The following is a 16,143-nucleotide window of genomic DNA, read 5'->3' on the forward strand; positions in this document are numbered from 1 at the left end:
TGGCATCACCAATGCCTTAACAGTCCAAGATGTTACCCAATCAACTGAAGAACCAAGGCCATTCATCTGGGACGCAATTCTGTCAGAGGCCTTCCATCTTTCAAGATTCTCCCCCCCCTCCAATACTACATAGATGAATAATTAAAGAGGCAATCAAAAATAAATATTAAGAGTTTTCCTAAACCATGTTCTCAAGGCATGTTCACCCCATTTAAATTTTAAAGGTAATTATATTGCCTACTGCCAAGAAAGTTAACACTAATTATTGGAATAAATAATGCTCTACTGATTAAATAGGAATGCAAAGACAAAAATGCCTAATGGCTTATTCAAAACAGGAAGCACGACACTGTTGTTTCTAGCTCTTAAGTACTATTTCCTCTTGATTTATGAAGATGCAATTTTAAAACTTCTATTAGAGAAAAATGTTTTCCCTGTTATACCACTTTGACTTTACAGTCAGATTTCCATTAAAAAAATTAACAGTAATCTTTTCTCAAGTACAGTTTTTGCTGGTTTTATTATATGGCTTTCATGTGTATATTGTTGTATGGTTTGGAAAGTCATAGATGTGTGCCTACCTATGTAAATCACATAATGAATTAAGTCACAATAAAATTCACAAATTAAATCTAATATTTCATCAGTAATTTAGTCTCAACCCAATAGGTACTTTAACATTCCAACGCACTGATACATAACACAGGGAAATTTTTAATATCTAGTTTGACTAATTCTATTTAAGAGTTGAACCAGTGCTAAAGCAAATGTACAGAGCACCCTTTTTTGTTTGTTTGTTTTGTGTATGTAGAAGGCATTGGCATATAATCTTTCACTCTTCCCAAACTCTAATGGCTAATTTCAGGAAGATACAGGAATAACACAGGGGGGCTGCAAATTCCTTGTCCTCCTGGAAGGTGAAATGAACATGTTTATGGGGTAGGGATAAGTCAAAATATAGAAGCTAGATGGTTTTTCACCACCTACAGTATATTTGACAGAGTATCCCAACTGAGGAACTTTTATGTGTATCTTCGAGTTGTGGAAAGTGGCCATGTTCCACATTGCACTGGATTATGTTTGATGCAAGTGCTCTCAGATGAAGGTCTGATCTGTGACCTTTCCCATTCCTGAGTCAGGAATGCAGCCTGATGGCAGCCTAATGCACTTCTATTTGGCCAGCTGGACTGCTTGGCTTTGCAGAGTCCTTCCAACATCAAGATTCTCTAATTCTATATATTGTGCCACTGTTCTTTAAGATGTTGATCACTTTGTTCTTTTAAATGAACGTCCAAAGTTACAAGTCTAGAGTTCAAGGTTCAGCTCTGTCACTACCTGCCCTGAGGCACTTGATGAGACTTCTTCCCAGCCATAGAACCTGGCTTCTATGTTCTCTACTGGAAAAAAAAAATGAGGCTCTCAGCTCCCAATGTCTCTGTGTTTAGAATAATTTCAAAATATGGAAGTACATAGGAATTACAGAGAGAATTTCAAACAGTTGACAACAAAAGAGGAGTGGATACGCAAAGTCAAGTAAATACATTATGATGAATTTCTCTATATTTGAAAAACACAACTCCAATTCTATGGAATTGCAAAACTATGTAACCATAGAGTGCAAAACACGTTATAAGCTCAATTGTATCCCTTTTGCCTGCTTCCACTACCACAAATTCATGACCTTAACTGAAAGACAACGACCATGTTTACCGCATAAAGGCAAGGAGTAGGGCTGATTTTTGTCAGTTGTATAAGTTGTCAGTTTTGAGGTGACAACTTATATAGACAGTCGCAATGACCCTACTCCAAGTCAACCAAAATCAAAGAATGCAATTTGTCACTGAAGATTATATCATGGGGGGAGGAGAATGGTGTTGAGTGGAATTTTACCCCAACTCTCTACTGTAAGCTCATTCCCTGTGTAGACATCAAGTCTAAAGGCAAAAAACAAGGATCATAACAAAGTCCACAGCTATCACTACAAGAGAAATTTAACTGGAAATGTGTTGATTTGAGTTCGAAAAATTCAAAAATACAAAATAGAATTTAATACACTCCATAACTTCTGGAAAATTGTCACTTCCACTTCTGTGATTTCTAAGAAAGTATTCAGCATATTTTCCCATGTTCTCTAAAGGACTATAAAATCTTTCCAAGTTAAGATATTAATTTTTAAGTGGTGAACCAAAAATGCCATTTATAGGAAATAAATCCTTCATTGAAGCATAAGAAAATAATCATGTTTTTTCATACAAAGCTTTGCACAAGAAGCACTGAGCAAACATTAATCAAATATCATGACATTCAAAGCCTATAACATCATGACAGCATGACAATAAAAGAGATAAAAGAAGAAACTTACCTGCTTTGTGAAGATTTGGGTGTCAAAGAAAATAATCTTGGGTAATGTTGTCACCATACACCTCAGAGACATTTCAGATCCTCTGTTGGCTTCCTCTCAATGGCCCATCTAATTAATCACTGAATCTCATCAAATCAACCATAAAAATCTATCTCAAAAAAATGGCCCTATTTCAGATCGCTGGCATTTCTGGCCTGAAATATTTTAAAAGCCTGCTCACTGCTCTTTGTACCTCAAACCTCACCAACCCTATCATGCCTACTGCTCCCTTCCAATCCCCGCAGGACAAGACTTTTCTAAAAGATCATCTGCCATACTTACAGGATTAAAAGGCTCCTCACCTACAGCTGCCACCATGACCCTGATATTCCCAACCTCCCCTCCTAACTCCCCAAACACAGCTGATTCTTTTCGGTCTTCTGAATCCCAGGACTCATCAGGGCCATGTACAACTTGATGTGGGCTTCACGTCGTAGGAAATGGCCCGTACTTCCACTTCACCAAGAAAACTTCCAGTCACACTCCAAGAGCTAGCACACTACCTCCTTAAAGAAGGTTTCCTGAACACTTCAGTTGCTCTCTCTGCTCCCACAGAATAATGAACAACCATCTATTACACTTCAGTGTGATTTTTCTGTGTTTGTGTCGCTATCCCCTCACTTAAGCTACGTAAGATCAGGTAACATGTCTTCATTATCTCATTCGACCAGCTCCTACATAGCACGGTGCCTGACACACGTTGGGTGCTCAACAAATTTTTTTTTGAATCAATGAATAAATAAAATGAATGGGCAAAAGAAGATAGGCGGTCTTATAGGTATTCTCTTCTAAAGGATCTTTCCAACAATGTATATAATATTTTATGTGTAAAACACCATACTCCATAGTATCAGAGCCAATATGAACCATTCAAAATGCTACACTTTTTTATGTCTGCCCTCGGGCCAAATGTTGCACGCGAATATCAAATATCCAAGAAGACCAATTTCTTTGAGATTTATTATAGGTGGATATTATAGGTGGATTGTGCGTTCAGACCCAAACCTGTGACGTAGGTCCTTTTCACTCATCACTCTTGCCTGGGAAGGGATGTCAGCTCTTCCCATCTTCCCAGGGATCTGAAGGCTGCATTAAGTGAGGTACATGAAGTAGAGATGCAGAGAGACAGTTGGGGTGCCTCAACACACAGATGAGACCATTTGGTGAGGCCCCACTGAGGGTGAGTGTCCTGGTCTGCATTTCCAGCAGGTGCCTGGGAGGGCATTTCTGGGTGACCCAGAGGAAGCCAGCTTCCCCAGTTACTTTGCATCAAGACCTGGATGAATGGGAGATGCTGACAGGAAGAGACAGGTCAAAGAGCAGATTTGCTCTAAAGCCAGGGTCATTTTCTTTACCAGCTCAGGAGTCATTGATACATTATAGTCTATATGAACAGGGAGCCCTGAAACTGTACAAGACAGAAGCTATTTCTCCCACCACCAACCTATTTAATGAAATTGCAACACAGTTGTGACAATCTCCTATGGCACATACTTTTAAGCAGTGAGTTATCATGACATCTTCATATCATAGGAAGCAAGGCCCTTGAAATCTCACCAACTTCCAAAGCTTTATGCAGTCCTTTTCATCTGGCTAAGACACAACCCACTTTTTTCCCCATCATCCTATATTTTAGTTTCTTGGAGCCTTGGCTCAACCTCATTCCATCTTTAAAGCCTTAACAAAATAGATCCTTTCTTTTATCACTCCTTCATTCTAAGTTATTTCAGTACCTAGATACTGCCCTGGAGGTTGGATAAATAGTTCACGATAATTTTGCCATCATTCTCTAGCATTCATCTCCCAGAATCCCCTGGCTTTTTCAGACCCCCCCAGAGAGACACATGGACACTGGTACATGCAGATGTACACACACACCCCTACACATCGGCTACGAAGAGCATAAAGGAGCTGCCACAGACCCTCGAACCTTTTACCCCAGTTAACCCAACGTCTCAGGCTGTGCAAGAAGATTTGCTATTCCTAGAATCTTAGAAATCCCGACCACCTCACACCCAAGTCAAATACATACTTTAGTCCTCCCAATCCATAAGGGATTCCAAATCCCGGTTGGGTTTGGACTAGGTTCTTCTTCTCCTTAGACAAAATTATATAACTGACTTCCTTTTAGTGGTTATCTCTGCGGTCATCTCTTTGCATGCTGCAATTCTGAGCCCAAGCCTGTGTATACAAATAGTTCCCTACCCTGGTTGCTCAGACATTGCAATGTGAAGAAAGCAGAAGACAGAATGCCCATCACCTCATGAGTCACTAGGGAAAAGGACACCACTGAGTAAAGGTGTGACTTTTGGTGCTGAGTATTTCTAATCCTGGGTCCAAAGCCTTCTTATCCACCTATCTATAGGCTTAGGGGAAGTTCCCTCCACTCTACTGGCCAGTTCCACCTTGATTGCAGACACCTCTCCTGTGTCTAGCATTCTGCTCTCTAGAAGTGGTAAGAATGACCTTCCTCTCCTCTCTACTCAAAACCATCTTCCTGTTGATAGCAGGCAGAGCAAGCCACATGTGTTTGCTGGCTGAAGCTTTGTCTAGATTTAGCACACGAAGCTTTGCAAGTCACATCCAGCCCACTGCCTGTATTTGTATGGCTCCCAGGCTAAGACTGGTTTTGACACTGTAAGGGGGTTAGAAGAAAGCAGAAGAAGAATTATTTTGTGACCGGTGGAAATATGTGACATTTGAATGTCAGTATTCCTATATAAGATTTGATTGGCATGCAGCCATGTCCATCTTGTAAGTATTGTCAACGCTGTTTTAAGCTAGAATGGCATAGTTGAGTACTTTCCACAGACTGGCCCACAAACACGGGCAATATTTACTTTACATAAAATGTTTTCCCACCTACACTGTAGCGCATAATCAAGTCAACGGCATGAACATATTCTTTTCTCTGTATTATTTAGCCGGAAAGAAACTTTATGCTTACTATGCTAAAAGGTTTTTTCAAAATCAGTTTTGTACAATTGTATTTATACAGTTTGTGGACAATAATTAACTTTCACATAGGCACAGCCACACGGAAGAGCTTAAGGAGAACAGGGCTCAGAACCACTGCAGACTAAACGTGAAATCAGTTCTGAGATGGGGAAGCCCGCCTCCCTCTTACGGACTGCGCTTGGGATTTTCACAGTGAACACTGACTGCTTTCCCTCCATTGCTGGTCTAGGAAGTATGAAGAAAGATCCCTCTCATAGTGGGTTGGATAGTGTCCCCCCAAAACTCATGTCTCCCCAGCATCTCAGAATGTGACTTTAAGTGGAAAGACGGTCTTTGCGTGTGTAATTAGTTAAGGATCTAGACATGAAATCTTTAGGAGATAGAGCAGGTCCTAAATCCAATGACTGACGTCTTTATAAGAAGAGGACAGGACACAGAAAAGGCCATGGGAAGAGAAAAGCAGACACTGGAGTGAGGCTGCTACAAGCCTAGGAAGAAGTGGGGCCAGCAGAAGCTCTGAAGGGGCAAGGAATGATTTTCCCCTAAAGTGACTGCAGAGTGCTCAGCCCTGCCCACAGTGTTTTGCATCTCTAGCCTCCATAACGGTGAGAGAATACATTTCTGTTGGTCTTTGCCACCCAGTTTATGATACTTTGTTATGGAATCTATAGAAAAGGAATTTATCTCCCATTACCAGTCTTGTGAATTTTTCAACTCCCGCCACACACACACACACACACACACACACACACACACAGCTATTTAGTTCATTTCTTCTCACAGTACTTTTTCGGAGTAGGAGTCTATGGATTATCTGCATTCTTTTGCTGAGGAGACTCACCCATTTAGTATCTCTAAATAAAAGCCAGGGATCCTGTCTACTCCTTGCAAACTACCCTTGCAATTTGATGATCTGTAAGTTTTTAAAATGTATCTACTTGGGGGGGGGCCTCAAACATTTGAAAAAAGTCTCACTTCTCCTATAGCAATTATTTCCATGTCTGCTTTTCAGTGACCTCTCATTCACATCTAAGGTTTATCTTGAGGGTGGTTGTGCTTCAGCCACAGAAATCCAGATTTTTAGCAATGTTGTCTGAGCATTCTGCTAAAGTCATTCTACCAAATGGACAAAAACTCAGAAACTTTATGAACCAAGAAAAGGTCCTCTAACAAGTTGTGTCATATGTTACTCATTTAGGAATATTGCAAAAACACTACTTCTCACCATATTTGTAAATGAAAAACACATGAGTGTAACCTGTAATACCACAAGAAAAATTGTTCTATTGGTATGTTTGGCCCCGGACTTTTGAAATATGAACCCACCAAGGGAATTTCAACTTAAGCTGGATTCAGCTCATTATTTTCTTGCCCCGTATGTGCCAGTAGAGAGGCTACTTTTTGAAAATTAACCCATACATATACAGTAGCACACTCTACACAAAATGCCATCTTGGAAATGGCCCTGAAGGCCTGGGTTCAAGTCCCAACACAGCCACTTGATGGCTGTTTAACTGTAGGCAAGTAACCCTTAGCCTCCCTGAGATGATATTTCCACATCTGCGAAAATGGAATGAGGATAATCCCAGACCCTGTAAATTCAGATCAAAATAAGAAGGCTGGGGGCGGGGATAGTGGGGAGATATTGGTCAGTTTCAGTTAAGCAGGATGAATAAGTTCTGGAAAGCTAATATACAGCAATGTGACTGCAGTTAACAATACTGTATTGTATACTTGAAATTTGCTAGAAGAGTATAGTTGAAGTGTTCTTACCACACACATACACAAAGTGGTAGCTATATGAGGTGACAGATATGTTAATTAGCCTGATTGTGGAGATTATTTCCCAATGTATATGTATACCAAAACATCAAGTTGTACACCTGGAACGTACACAATTGTTATGTGTCAATTACACCTCAACAAAGCTGTAAAAGAACAAGATAATGTATGTGAAAGCATTTGTGAACTATAAAGAGGATAGTTTTTTGTTACTATCACCTATAGTATCAAGTCTATTTGGTAACCAAAGTACAGTACTTTTCAAAAAGAGAGTTAAGTAAAGATTATTTGCTTTCACATCAATTAAAAATATACTAAAGAGACTTACAACAGCCATAAAGATTTTTATAACTCTCCCCTAAAGCCCTTAGCATTCACTATTTGGGTTGAATCAATATGGTTATCTACCTGTCAATTTTTCTTATTCTTTAATGCAGAATGTGAGCAGGCTGTTTTTTATGACTGGCTCAGAATGTACTAAACTAATCGATATATCCAGTGATATAACAGGATGATTTGGAACACACTTAACAAAAGCTTATCACTTTACTGCATACTGAATCTGTCAAAATATTTTCCTAGAAGTAATGTGAAAATACAAGTTCTCCATCTTTCATTATGTTAGTGGGTGGTGACGAAAGGATTAGAAAGCTATTTCCTGAGTTCACAGCTTGGTATCTTCCAGTGAAATGCAGCATATAGCTGTTTATCTTTTTTATTTTTTTAATGAGTTGAAACATAATAATACTCCAGGCTGAATTGATATCCAATCCCCAAAGAAGATCTAATTCTAGTTTTCCCATTATTACCCAGTCTTAAAATTTTCCCAACTGTTCTAAAAAGTGGTAATGAGAGGAGGGCAGGCTGGGTTCACACCCCTCCACGCTCTTCTAATGCCCATATTCGTGCATGGATATGAATGAGGGAGGAAATGGCTGAAGTTACTTTACAAACAATGTGGGTTTGGGCTTAACCAAAAGGAGAGGCACACCCTCAGAGATTTAGAGCTGGAAGAAAGCTCATTGGTGAGCTAGCCTAAACTCCCACATGTAACAAGAAGCCTAGAGAGGTAAAATCTCTCTCAAGTTCACAAAGCAAGTTCAGGTCAGAAGTGGAACCCACATCTCAGTAGACCTCATACAAACTATGATTTGTAATATACTGTGCGTTCCCTCACAGAAGATTTACTTTGAGGTATCTCATAAAGAACCACTAAAATTATTAATAAATAGTGAAGTTTTAAAATAAATCATTATTAATGATGACTTAAATTTGTATACTATGAGAATTGAAGGGTGTTTTTTTTCCCACAGAATAAATCAATCTTTTGGCTTCTTTCCAACCGCCAAATTTTAAAAGTGACAAGGGATTTAAAAGCATAAAACACTAAGACAGTTGCACTGACACCAAGTAGTCTAATTCATTTTTTAAAATGAAATGTTGAAATAGCTGACATTGTTCCAGGATGCTGATGGCTAGAATCACATACATACAGACTTGAAAAGAAACACACACACACACACACACACGCACACGTATGCATGCGCATACACACATAGGTACGCAAAAGAACAGGACTTGAGGAAATGAGAAGGAAGCAAAAAGCACAAGCATTTGCATAATCTTTACTAGGCCAAAGTTGAGATCAATCCCTGAGTGACTAGTGCTAAAGAGAAAATGAAGGGAAAGGGAATAACGAAGGACAGGAACTCCCAGGGAAGGAGAACATGGTTTATATCCACCATTTCAGAACTACTTTACAAAGAGCCTGGGGAAAGCATGCTGAGGAAAAGTGGATGCCTACAGACCCAGAAATGAGATGTGCTTTCTTATAAGGGAGTAGAGTTCACAGGAGTTCAGAAATTACTGCTAGAATTGGTGAGAGCAATGGGCTTGAGAGAGTTCCTAGGTCACCACTCATGAAGCCATTGGGAAAGTGAAGTTTCAAGTTCAACATCACAGTTTGGCTGCTACATTGCCAAGGCATTCAAGACACTTAAGAGTCTGGCTTTGGAGGCCTGGCTCACTTTGCTCCCCCAAACCCACAGTTGCACACACACTGGCCTATCCTCAGAATATACCTTGCACATTCTCACCTCCCTTTTTTTGCATCTGCCCTTCTCTCCCCCTCATCACTAATTTGCACACATGAACTGCCCTCCAGATCCCTCTTCACTTTCTGTTTATTCCACTCAGTATCCAAGGTCAAGTTCAAAATCTCTCTCACATTCTCTGTCTGTGAAACCTTCTGGGGTTACTCCTACGCATCAATGTCTGGTGAAACAGCCCTTTGATTGTGAGAATGGCCTCACCCCATCACTCCCAAGACACCTTTCCTAATCACCAAAATATGGTTATCGTAATTGAATCCTTTTCTAGCTTCTCCAACCTCTGCATCACAAAGAATTCAAGGCTCCATGTTCTACTTATATTGTCAACTATCCTTTCCAGATGCTGTGTTGGGACCATTCAGCTTATGGAGACACTACAGATAGGGGGGAATGAAGAAGTGTGGTAAGGAAAATTAATTTTAATACGAATGTGGCCAAGGAGTTGGATAGTCAAAAGACAGAAACCAAAAGCACCCACTGGTGATGGACTAGAAGAGGATACACAAAGCTTTCTGGATCCTACACTTGCACGGAATAAATGCTAAGGTCAAGGTCTCTGTTGGTACTCTGCAAGTGTGAGGACTTTCAGGGGTGTCTGCATTCATTCCCAATGGGGTAGGAATTAGACCACCTATATGTAACCTTGGACTACGTACTATTTTATTTCCATAAGAATGGGCAACAAATAAACTCGCGATGTACACCAAGTGAAAAATGCTTAGCATGGGTTGCACGCAGCAGCTGGAAGGCCCTCCATTCTTTGAAGCAGCTGCCTCTCTGGTTTCTCCGTGCCCATCTGGGTACATCCAGCACACGAATGCTAAGTTCCCAGGTCTCACACAAGGGACCCGCACTTCCTATCTACCTCATAATAAATGCAGATAATGACATTCACAGTGTCCATTGCATAGGATATAAAACAAAACAGACACAGTCACAAATGTGAGCAATAACTTTTCAGCTGGTTGACAAAACTAGCCACTCACTCAGCTAAAGCCAAACCCCATCATTCATATCAGTTCCATTACACTTTCCTAAGAGGCTCCTAGTTTTGAGGCAATTGGAGCCTCAGCTAGTGTTAAGTCACAGCTAAGAGCAGCTTGCCAAGCAAATGAGCCTTTATGGTGATGACACTCCACATGTTAGTACTGTACTTATGAAAGCTTATTGACTTAAGATGCAGACACTTCATACGTGGCATCGATCCTTTCATTTGTATGCAATTATTTCCTTCCCAAACAACACTAAAAATAAACTGCACCAAAATGCAAAGCTACCTACACCCAAAGATTTTTATCCTAATGAAAAAATAAACAGAAACATCTGTAATGAAATCAAGTATAAAGCTACATTTATTAACAAATTCATTTCCTAATAAAACACCATCTGCAAGCAACCCTCAGTTTCCACTTGATATAAATAGGGCTTTTACTATTTTCAGATGTAGTTCCCAGAAAATTCTTCTAAGCCCAACTGCAGAACACATCAGACTTTTATTTTGGTTGCCTGGAATGTTAATAAATTCTTTACCATTAAGTTTCTAAACAAACAAGTCATTTGTTTAGAAAGCATGCTTCAATTGAAAAACTGACATTTGCAATAAAGTTTGTTAGACTTTTAGTATCCTTAGTATTGCTACAGAAATTCTAAGAAGCAGGGAAATGTTTCAAGGATGGGAAATAATGAACATTTCCCCACTATACACACAGGCCTAGATGCCTAAACAAATATAGGTGCACACACATGCACATTTCATTTTAATAATAGTTTATGATCTCTCAACTCACAAATATAATCCTGTCTGCTTATTTGTATATCTTAGAATACTGTCTGTTTTCTGGTCATTCCACGCCCCTCTCCTCCCAAATGCATTTCACATGTCAGCCTCCTGTCACTAGAGCCAGCGTTAAGAGTCAGGAATGCTCAAAGAAATCCTGTCATTGTTCTATGGACATGCCTTTTTAGTAATAATCCAAAGTAATGCTACCACTCATCAAAGATGGCTGCTTTGACTAGGGACCCAGAATCCAATGCCTGGAACTCTTGGCGCCAGGGAGTGGGGCTGAATTCTAATGCTAAGTGCTTTTGAAAAGTGCATCAAGATTTAATAGAGTGAATTTCCAGACTTCATCTGAGTTTTAGCCACGTAAATTCCATTAGGTCCAAAGCTCCATCATGCTCCACCCTGCCTCTATTTATGCTCACGTTTTAATCTACACCCTTCTAAGCTCTCTTTGTGAGGCTGTCTCACCTCTCACTTCCTTTCCTGTCATTTTTGGTTTTCACATTACCCTTGAAGTCTGTTTCTTCTCCTGACTGTAGGGCCCTAAGCTTCTCTCTACCCCTCTTTCAAATCCTTCCTCTATTTTAAAGAAGTACTTTTTTTCACTGATCTCTTATCATGACTTCATGGCACCTGGCCCATGTCTCATACAAGGTTCTACCAAAGTCTGTACATACTGTCCGACTCTGAAGGCTGCATGCACATAAGCCGCTTCTTGGATCCTCATCTCCCAAGTGGATGATAGCTCAGACTCTCTTTGAAAATGTACCTCTCATTGGTGTGCCAGAGCACTGAGCAAACACATGAAGCCCTTTCTGAATATGGGTCAGCCATGTTGTGAATATATAAGCGAGAGGACTACAAAAGAAAGGATCTCACTGGAACTGTGACCTGTCACTCTGTTAATGAGATGGGGACACAGGCTGTCATACCTCTTGATGGGCCAGTGCTATTTCCGGACCAGTCCTGAATGATGACACTGCCTTGTAAGGAGGGAATAACGGCAGACACCAACACAAGAGAAGGGGGCGGAAATGACATCTCAGCTTCCCATAATACTCCTGTTTCAAAGCAGGTTTCTTTGGGGCATTTAAGTCTTACAGTCCTGTAGTAAGTCTTCCAGTGGAAACTGGGATTAGAATTCGCAAATGACTGAGCAGAATAAGACACAGGCAGACAGAGTACAAGTAAAGAAATATAATTGAGGATGGGTTTTCTAGCAATTGTTTCCCTTTGTTCATGTTATCTGATTAACATTATGACTACGAACAGGTAATCAAGTAACCATTTTTGAAATGCATTCATTCAACTAACATTTATTGAGCATCTACTATGTGCCAGGCATTTGCTAGACATTTGGGATACAGAGAAGAATTAGACATTCCTTGCTCTCAATAAGGAGCTCACAGTCTAGCAGCGGGGACAGAAACATAAACGAGTAACTAGAATACAATCAAAAAGTGCCAGTCAAGGTGTGTATAAGGCGCTAGAGGATCCCAGAAGAAGCAGTTTGTCAGGAAGCCTGGTGAAATCAGGGAAGTTTTCACAGAGAAAGTGACAACCGAGTAGACTTGAAGGAGAAAAAGGACTTCACCAGGAAAACAAGGGAGCGTAAGGAAAGACACTGTATGCTGAAGGGACAGTAGGCCCAAAAGCGAGGAAGCGTGGTAAAGCATGATATGACAGGGAACCGCAGGTAGTTCCACATGGCTGGGACTTCATCTGCTTACGAAGAAGTAGTGAAATATGACATCAGAAAGGCAGTGTGAAATCAGAGAGTGAAGAGCTTTGTATGCGGAGCTAAGAAATCTGAAATTTGCCCTGGAAGTGATGAGAAGACATTGAAGAATCCAAAGCATGGATTGACATGGTCAGGTCTGCCTGTTAGATCAGCCTGCATGGACGATGGTTTGGAAGAGAGGTGAGACTAGAGGGGGTGGACACCGGGTAGGAAGGGCTATTGCAGCAATCCAGGTGAGAGATGCTTATGGACGATTTGAAGGCAGTGAGGGTGACGAGGTGACAGATCGGGGAGATATTTAGGAGGAAGCTTGACAAGACTTGATGAATGATGACACAAAAAGAAAAACTGCCTCAGGAATGAAACAATATTAAAAACACGCATTCAGAAAATACAACCAACCCCAGTCCTCCCTTCCTGTGCGTTCCCATCGTCCTCTGAAATCACCACATCTGCTGAGTATGAATAAAGGAAGAAAAGCCAGAGGGCACATATGGTCAGACTTCTCTAGTCCAGACACACTAACTTGGAATCTGCAACCATACACACTGTCTGTGACTCCTATTGAGTAAGAATTTCAATCTACTTTCTTCCTCTGTGTCTTTTCAAGCTTTTAGTCCCCAGAACAAGAATCCAATCTAAAAGCAGTGGCTTCTTCCATCAAGCGCTCGAAGTGTAGTAGGCAGCCGCATACACGGTGGTATCTGAGGGGTACCCAATATATGCCCCCACCCACGGGCCACCAGGCCTGAGATCCAATCATTAGCGATTCGTTCCTTTACGAGAGGCTTTGGTCCCTTGGGATTTCTCTTTTTCAAGGCCATGATTCCTGAGAAGGGTATGACATTTAGTCATTCTAAACCCAGTGGGGTTTTGGTTGAGCATAATGCCTTTCGCTTTGACAGAAGGAATCAAGGTAGTGTAAGAGGGTTATGTAGGTACCTGTGGAAGAAGGGGATGCAGAAAAGAAGATGGAGGGCTACAGAAGATAACAGAAGAACTTGCCAAGGAGTAGCCCTGCAAATACTCAAGAAGCTAAGATTCTTAAAGAAGGCCTTCTGCTTCTGGTTCCAGCAAATCACACATGTACACTCTTGTACCTTAAGGAACTTCTGCGTTTTGTGTTTATGATATGCTATTGGCTAGTCAAGGCCTATGGTGCCTCACAATCTTTTCACGGACCCCATACTGCTTATGACCAATAAAAATCTCCAGTGCTATTAATTTGTACATAATACTACAAATGCATGGTCTGAAACTAGTTTATAAGTCCAACCTTTCATTCACTCAGACTGACCTTGTTTTTCGTCATTCCAAATTATGGAGATTTAACTGTATTTGCCGTGTTAATGAGTCAAGTCACAAGTGACAGAAGATCAAGACTCAGACTCTGACCTTGAAGAGTCTCATGTATGGCTCAAGAAGGTAAATAAGAGCTGCCGGTGAATATTTGATTCTAGAGGTTAGAGCAGTGAACTGAGAAAAAAAAAAAAAGAAACCAAAACTTAAAAATTACTTACTTCACTTGTTTGGAGAATCGTGAACTTTGGCAGTTTAGTCTTTGAACTGGCTGCACTGGGTTTTCCATCCAAGAGGGATCCAAATGACAGATTCCCAAAGCTGTTCTCAAACTCAATCGAAGGTTTCAGTGTGGGAGAGATGTCAGGTGCCTGGTCCTGGCCATCCATGGGTCTGACATACGCGGTTGGTTTTTGCTGTCCCATGCTGGTTTTGCAGTAAAGCCCCGGTGGGAAATTTTGAACTGATAGGCCACTGCTGGGAGCCAACAAGGAGGAGGCAACCAGGGGAGACCCAGGTGCCTGCACCGTAAATTCAGATTCTTCTGGTAAGTTGGATTGAAAGATTTCTTTGAACACATCCCCTCCACTGGACTTGAGATTACTATCTTCCTTTGCTGAGGGGTTTGACCCTTCGAGTGCTCCAACTTGGGGCTGTTCAGCTGGGTAGACAAAAAAGTCTTCCAGTCTGGCTTGGGGCTGGTCCTGCGTCGACGGCTGCATCTTACTTGGCTGACTACTGGCCTGGCTGGCGGGTGCAATGCTAGCGTTATGACTATCTCGTGACCAATCAGGTTTTGATTTCCTGTTGCTGTGTATCAGAGTCGAATTCAGTATCACAACAGAAGGCGGAGGCATTGGCGCCGAGGGGTGAGTGTTATCCTGGTGAGGTGGGATCATTCGGTTATTTTGTTCTGGAAAAAAGCTTGGTTCATTTTTGTTGATGGGAGTCTGGGGCACGGGATTCTTTGGGATTCCCACTAGATGATTCTGATTAGAGTGGTTAATTAGCAAATCCTTCATTTCATCATAGTTTCCCAGCGTGTTCTGGACTCGGTTGGCAAGGGCATCGCCTTTGTTTGTCTAAAATAACAAAAAGATGGGGGTGGGAGGAGAGAGAATGAATAGGTTTGTGTTTCCTAATGTTAATGTTTCAAACAGATGTTCTAAGTAGACTACCATATAGCGTTCTTTAAAATTCTTCTGCTGCTATATAATTTCATACTTTTCATGTGCTATGTAAGAAAAAAAAATCAATAACGCTATGGAAACAGCTTCTTGGAGTGAGCTGTGTTTATAACGTTTGTATGCCCCCTGGCCTGTCCTTAAACAGACTCATCGGGAGAAAGTTTTAAATTATGTCGTTTCTGAATTTTATGAGCAAAATAACTTATTTTAGGTCAGATGAGCTGAACTGCTATATTCTACATTGGGATTTACAACTTCTGCTTACTGACCATTGGAATCATAAAGGAATGTTCGACTTATTGTTCTTCTTGACACATCTGCCCTTTGCCCTGCATTATACCATGAAAATGGCCTAGCCCATTGGTGAAGGAAGTCAGTTAAATAGTGCCATCATGACTACTTGCAGTTTAGAAAAGGCATGGGATTAAACAACATGTATAATAATTGGGTTAACTTATGACTAAAGCGAATCTAATTCCTTTCAATCAAAGGACTATAAATTACTGTTGTCAGCCTATATGTTCTGGGGGCAACTGTGTTTACATATTGAGGATTCATGCTCGTTTACTTTGAAATGGTACAACTGTTCATCAACAGTGACTCAAGCTCTCCTGTGTCTTTTCAATGACTTAGAAAAAAATGTATTTAAGAATTTGTACTGCTGCTTAAGTAAATCAAAACACAGTCAGCTTTTCAAAGTGATGTTGGCAACCGAATCGTTTTATGGACAACCAACATACCAGCTATACCATCCCCTGTAGGATATACTAATCTTATTACAATGACTGTGATTGTTTTTAAAATAATTAAGTTCCTGCAATTTTTTTTTTGTAATATAAAAAGCACAGCTTTACATAACTGAAAAATGGTGGAGAGCTATA

General features: G+C 40.6%; 1 protein-coding gene across 8 annotated transcripts in view; it reads right to left on the reverse strand.

Moving 5' to 3' along the window:
* Window positions 1-16,143, reverse strand: part of AFF2 (ALF transcription elongation factor 2) — a 475,172-nt gene that overhangs the window by 301,409 nt on the left and 157,620 nt on the right. For all 8 annotated transcript variants that reach the window (XM_033116400.1, XM_033116364.1, XM_033116409.1 and 5 more), the window contains exon 3: window positions 14,297-15,157. In XM_033116400.1, the coding sequence (XP_032972291.1) occupies window positions 14,297-15,157 (861 nt within the window). The remainder of the gene's footprint in view (window positions 1-14,296; window positions 15,158-16,143) is intronic.

Source organism: Rhinolophus ferrumequinum, chromosome X, assembly GCF_004115265.2.
Source record: "Rhinolophus ferrumequinum isolate MPI-CBG mRhiFer1 chromosome X, mRhiFer1_v1.p, whole genome shotgun sequence".
Taxonomy (NCBI): Eukaryota; Metazoa; Chordata; class Mammalia; order Chiroptera; family Rhinolophidae; genus Rhinolophus; species Rhinolophus ferrumequinum.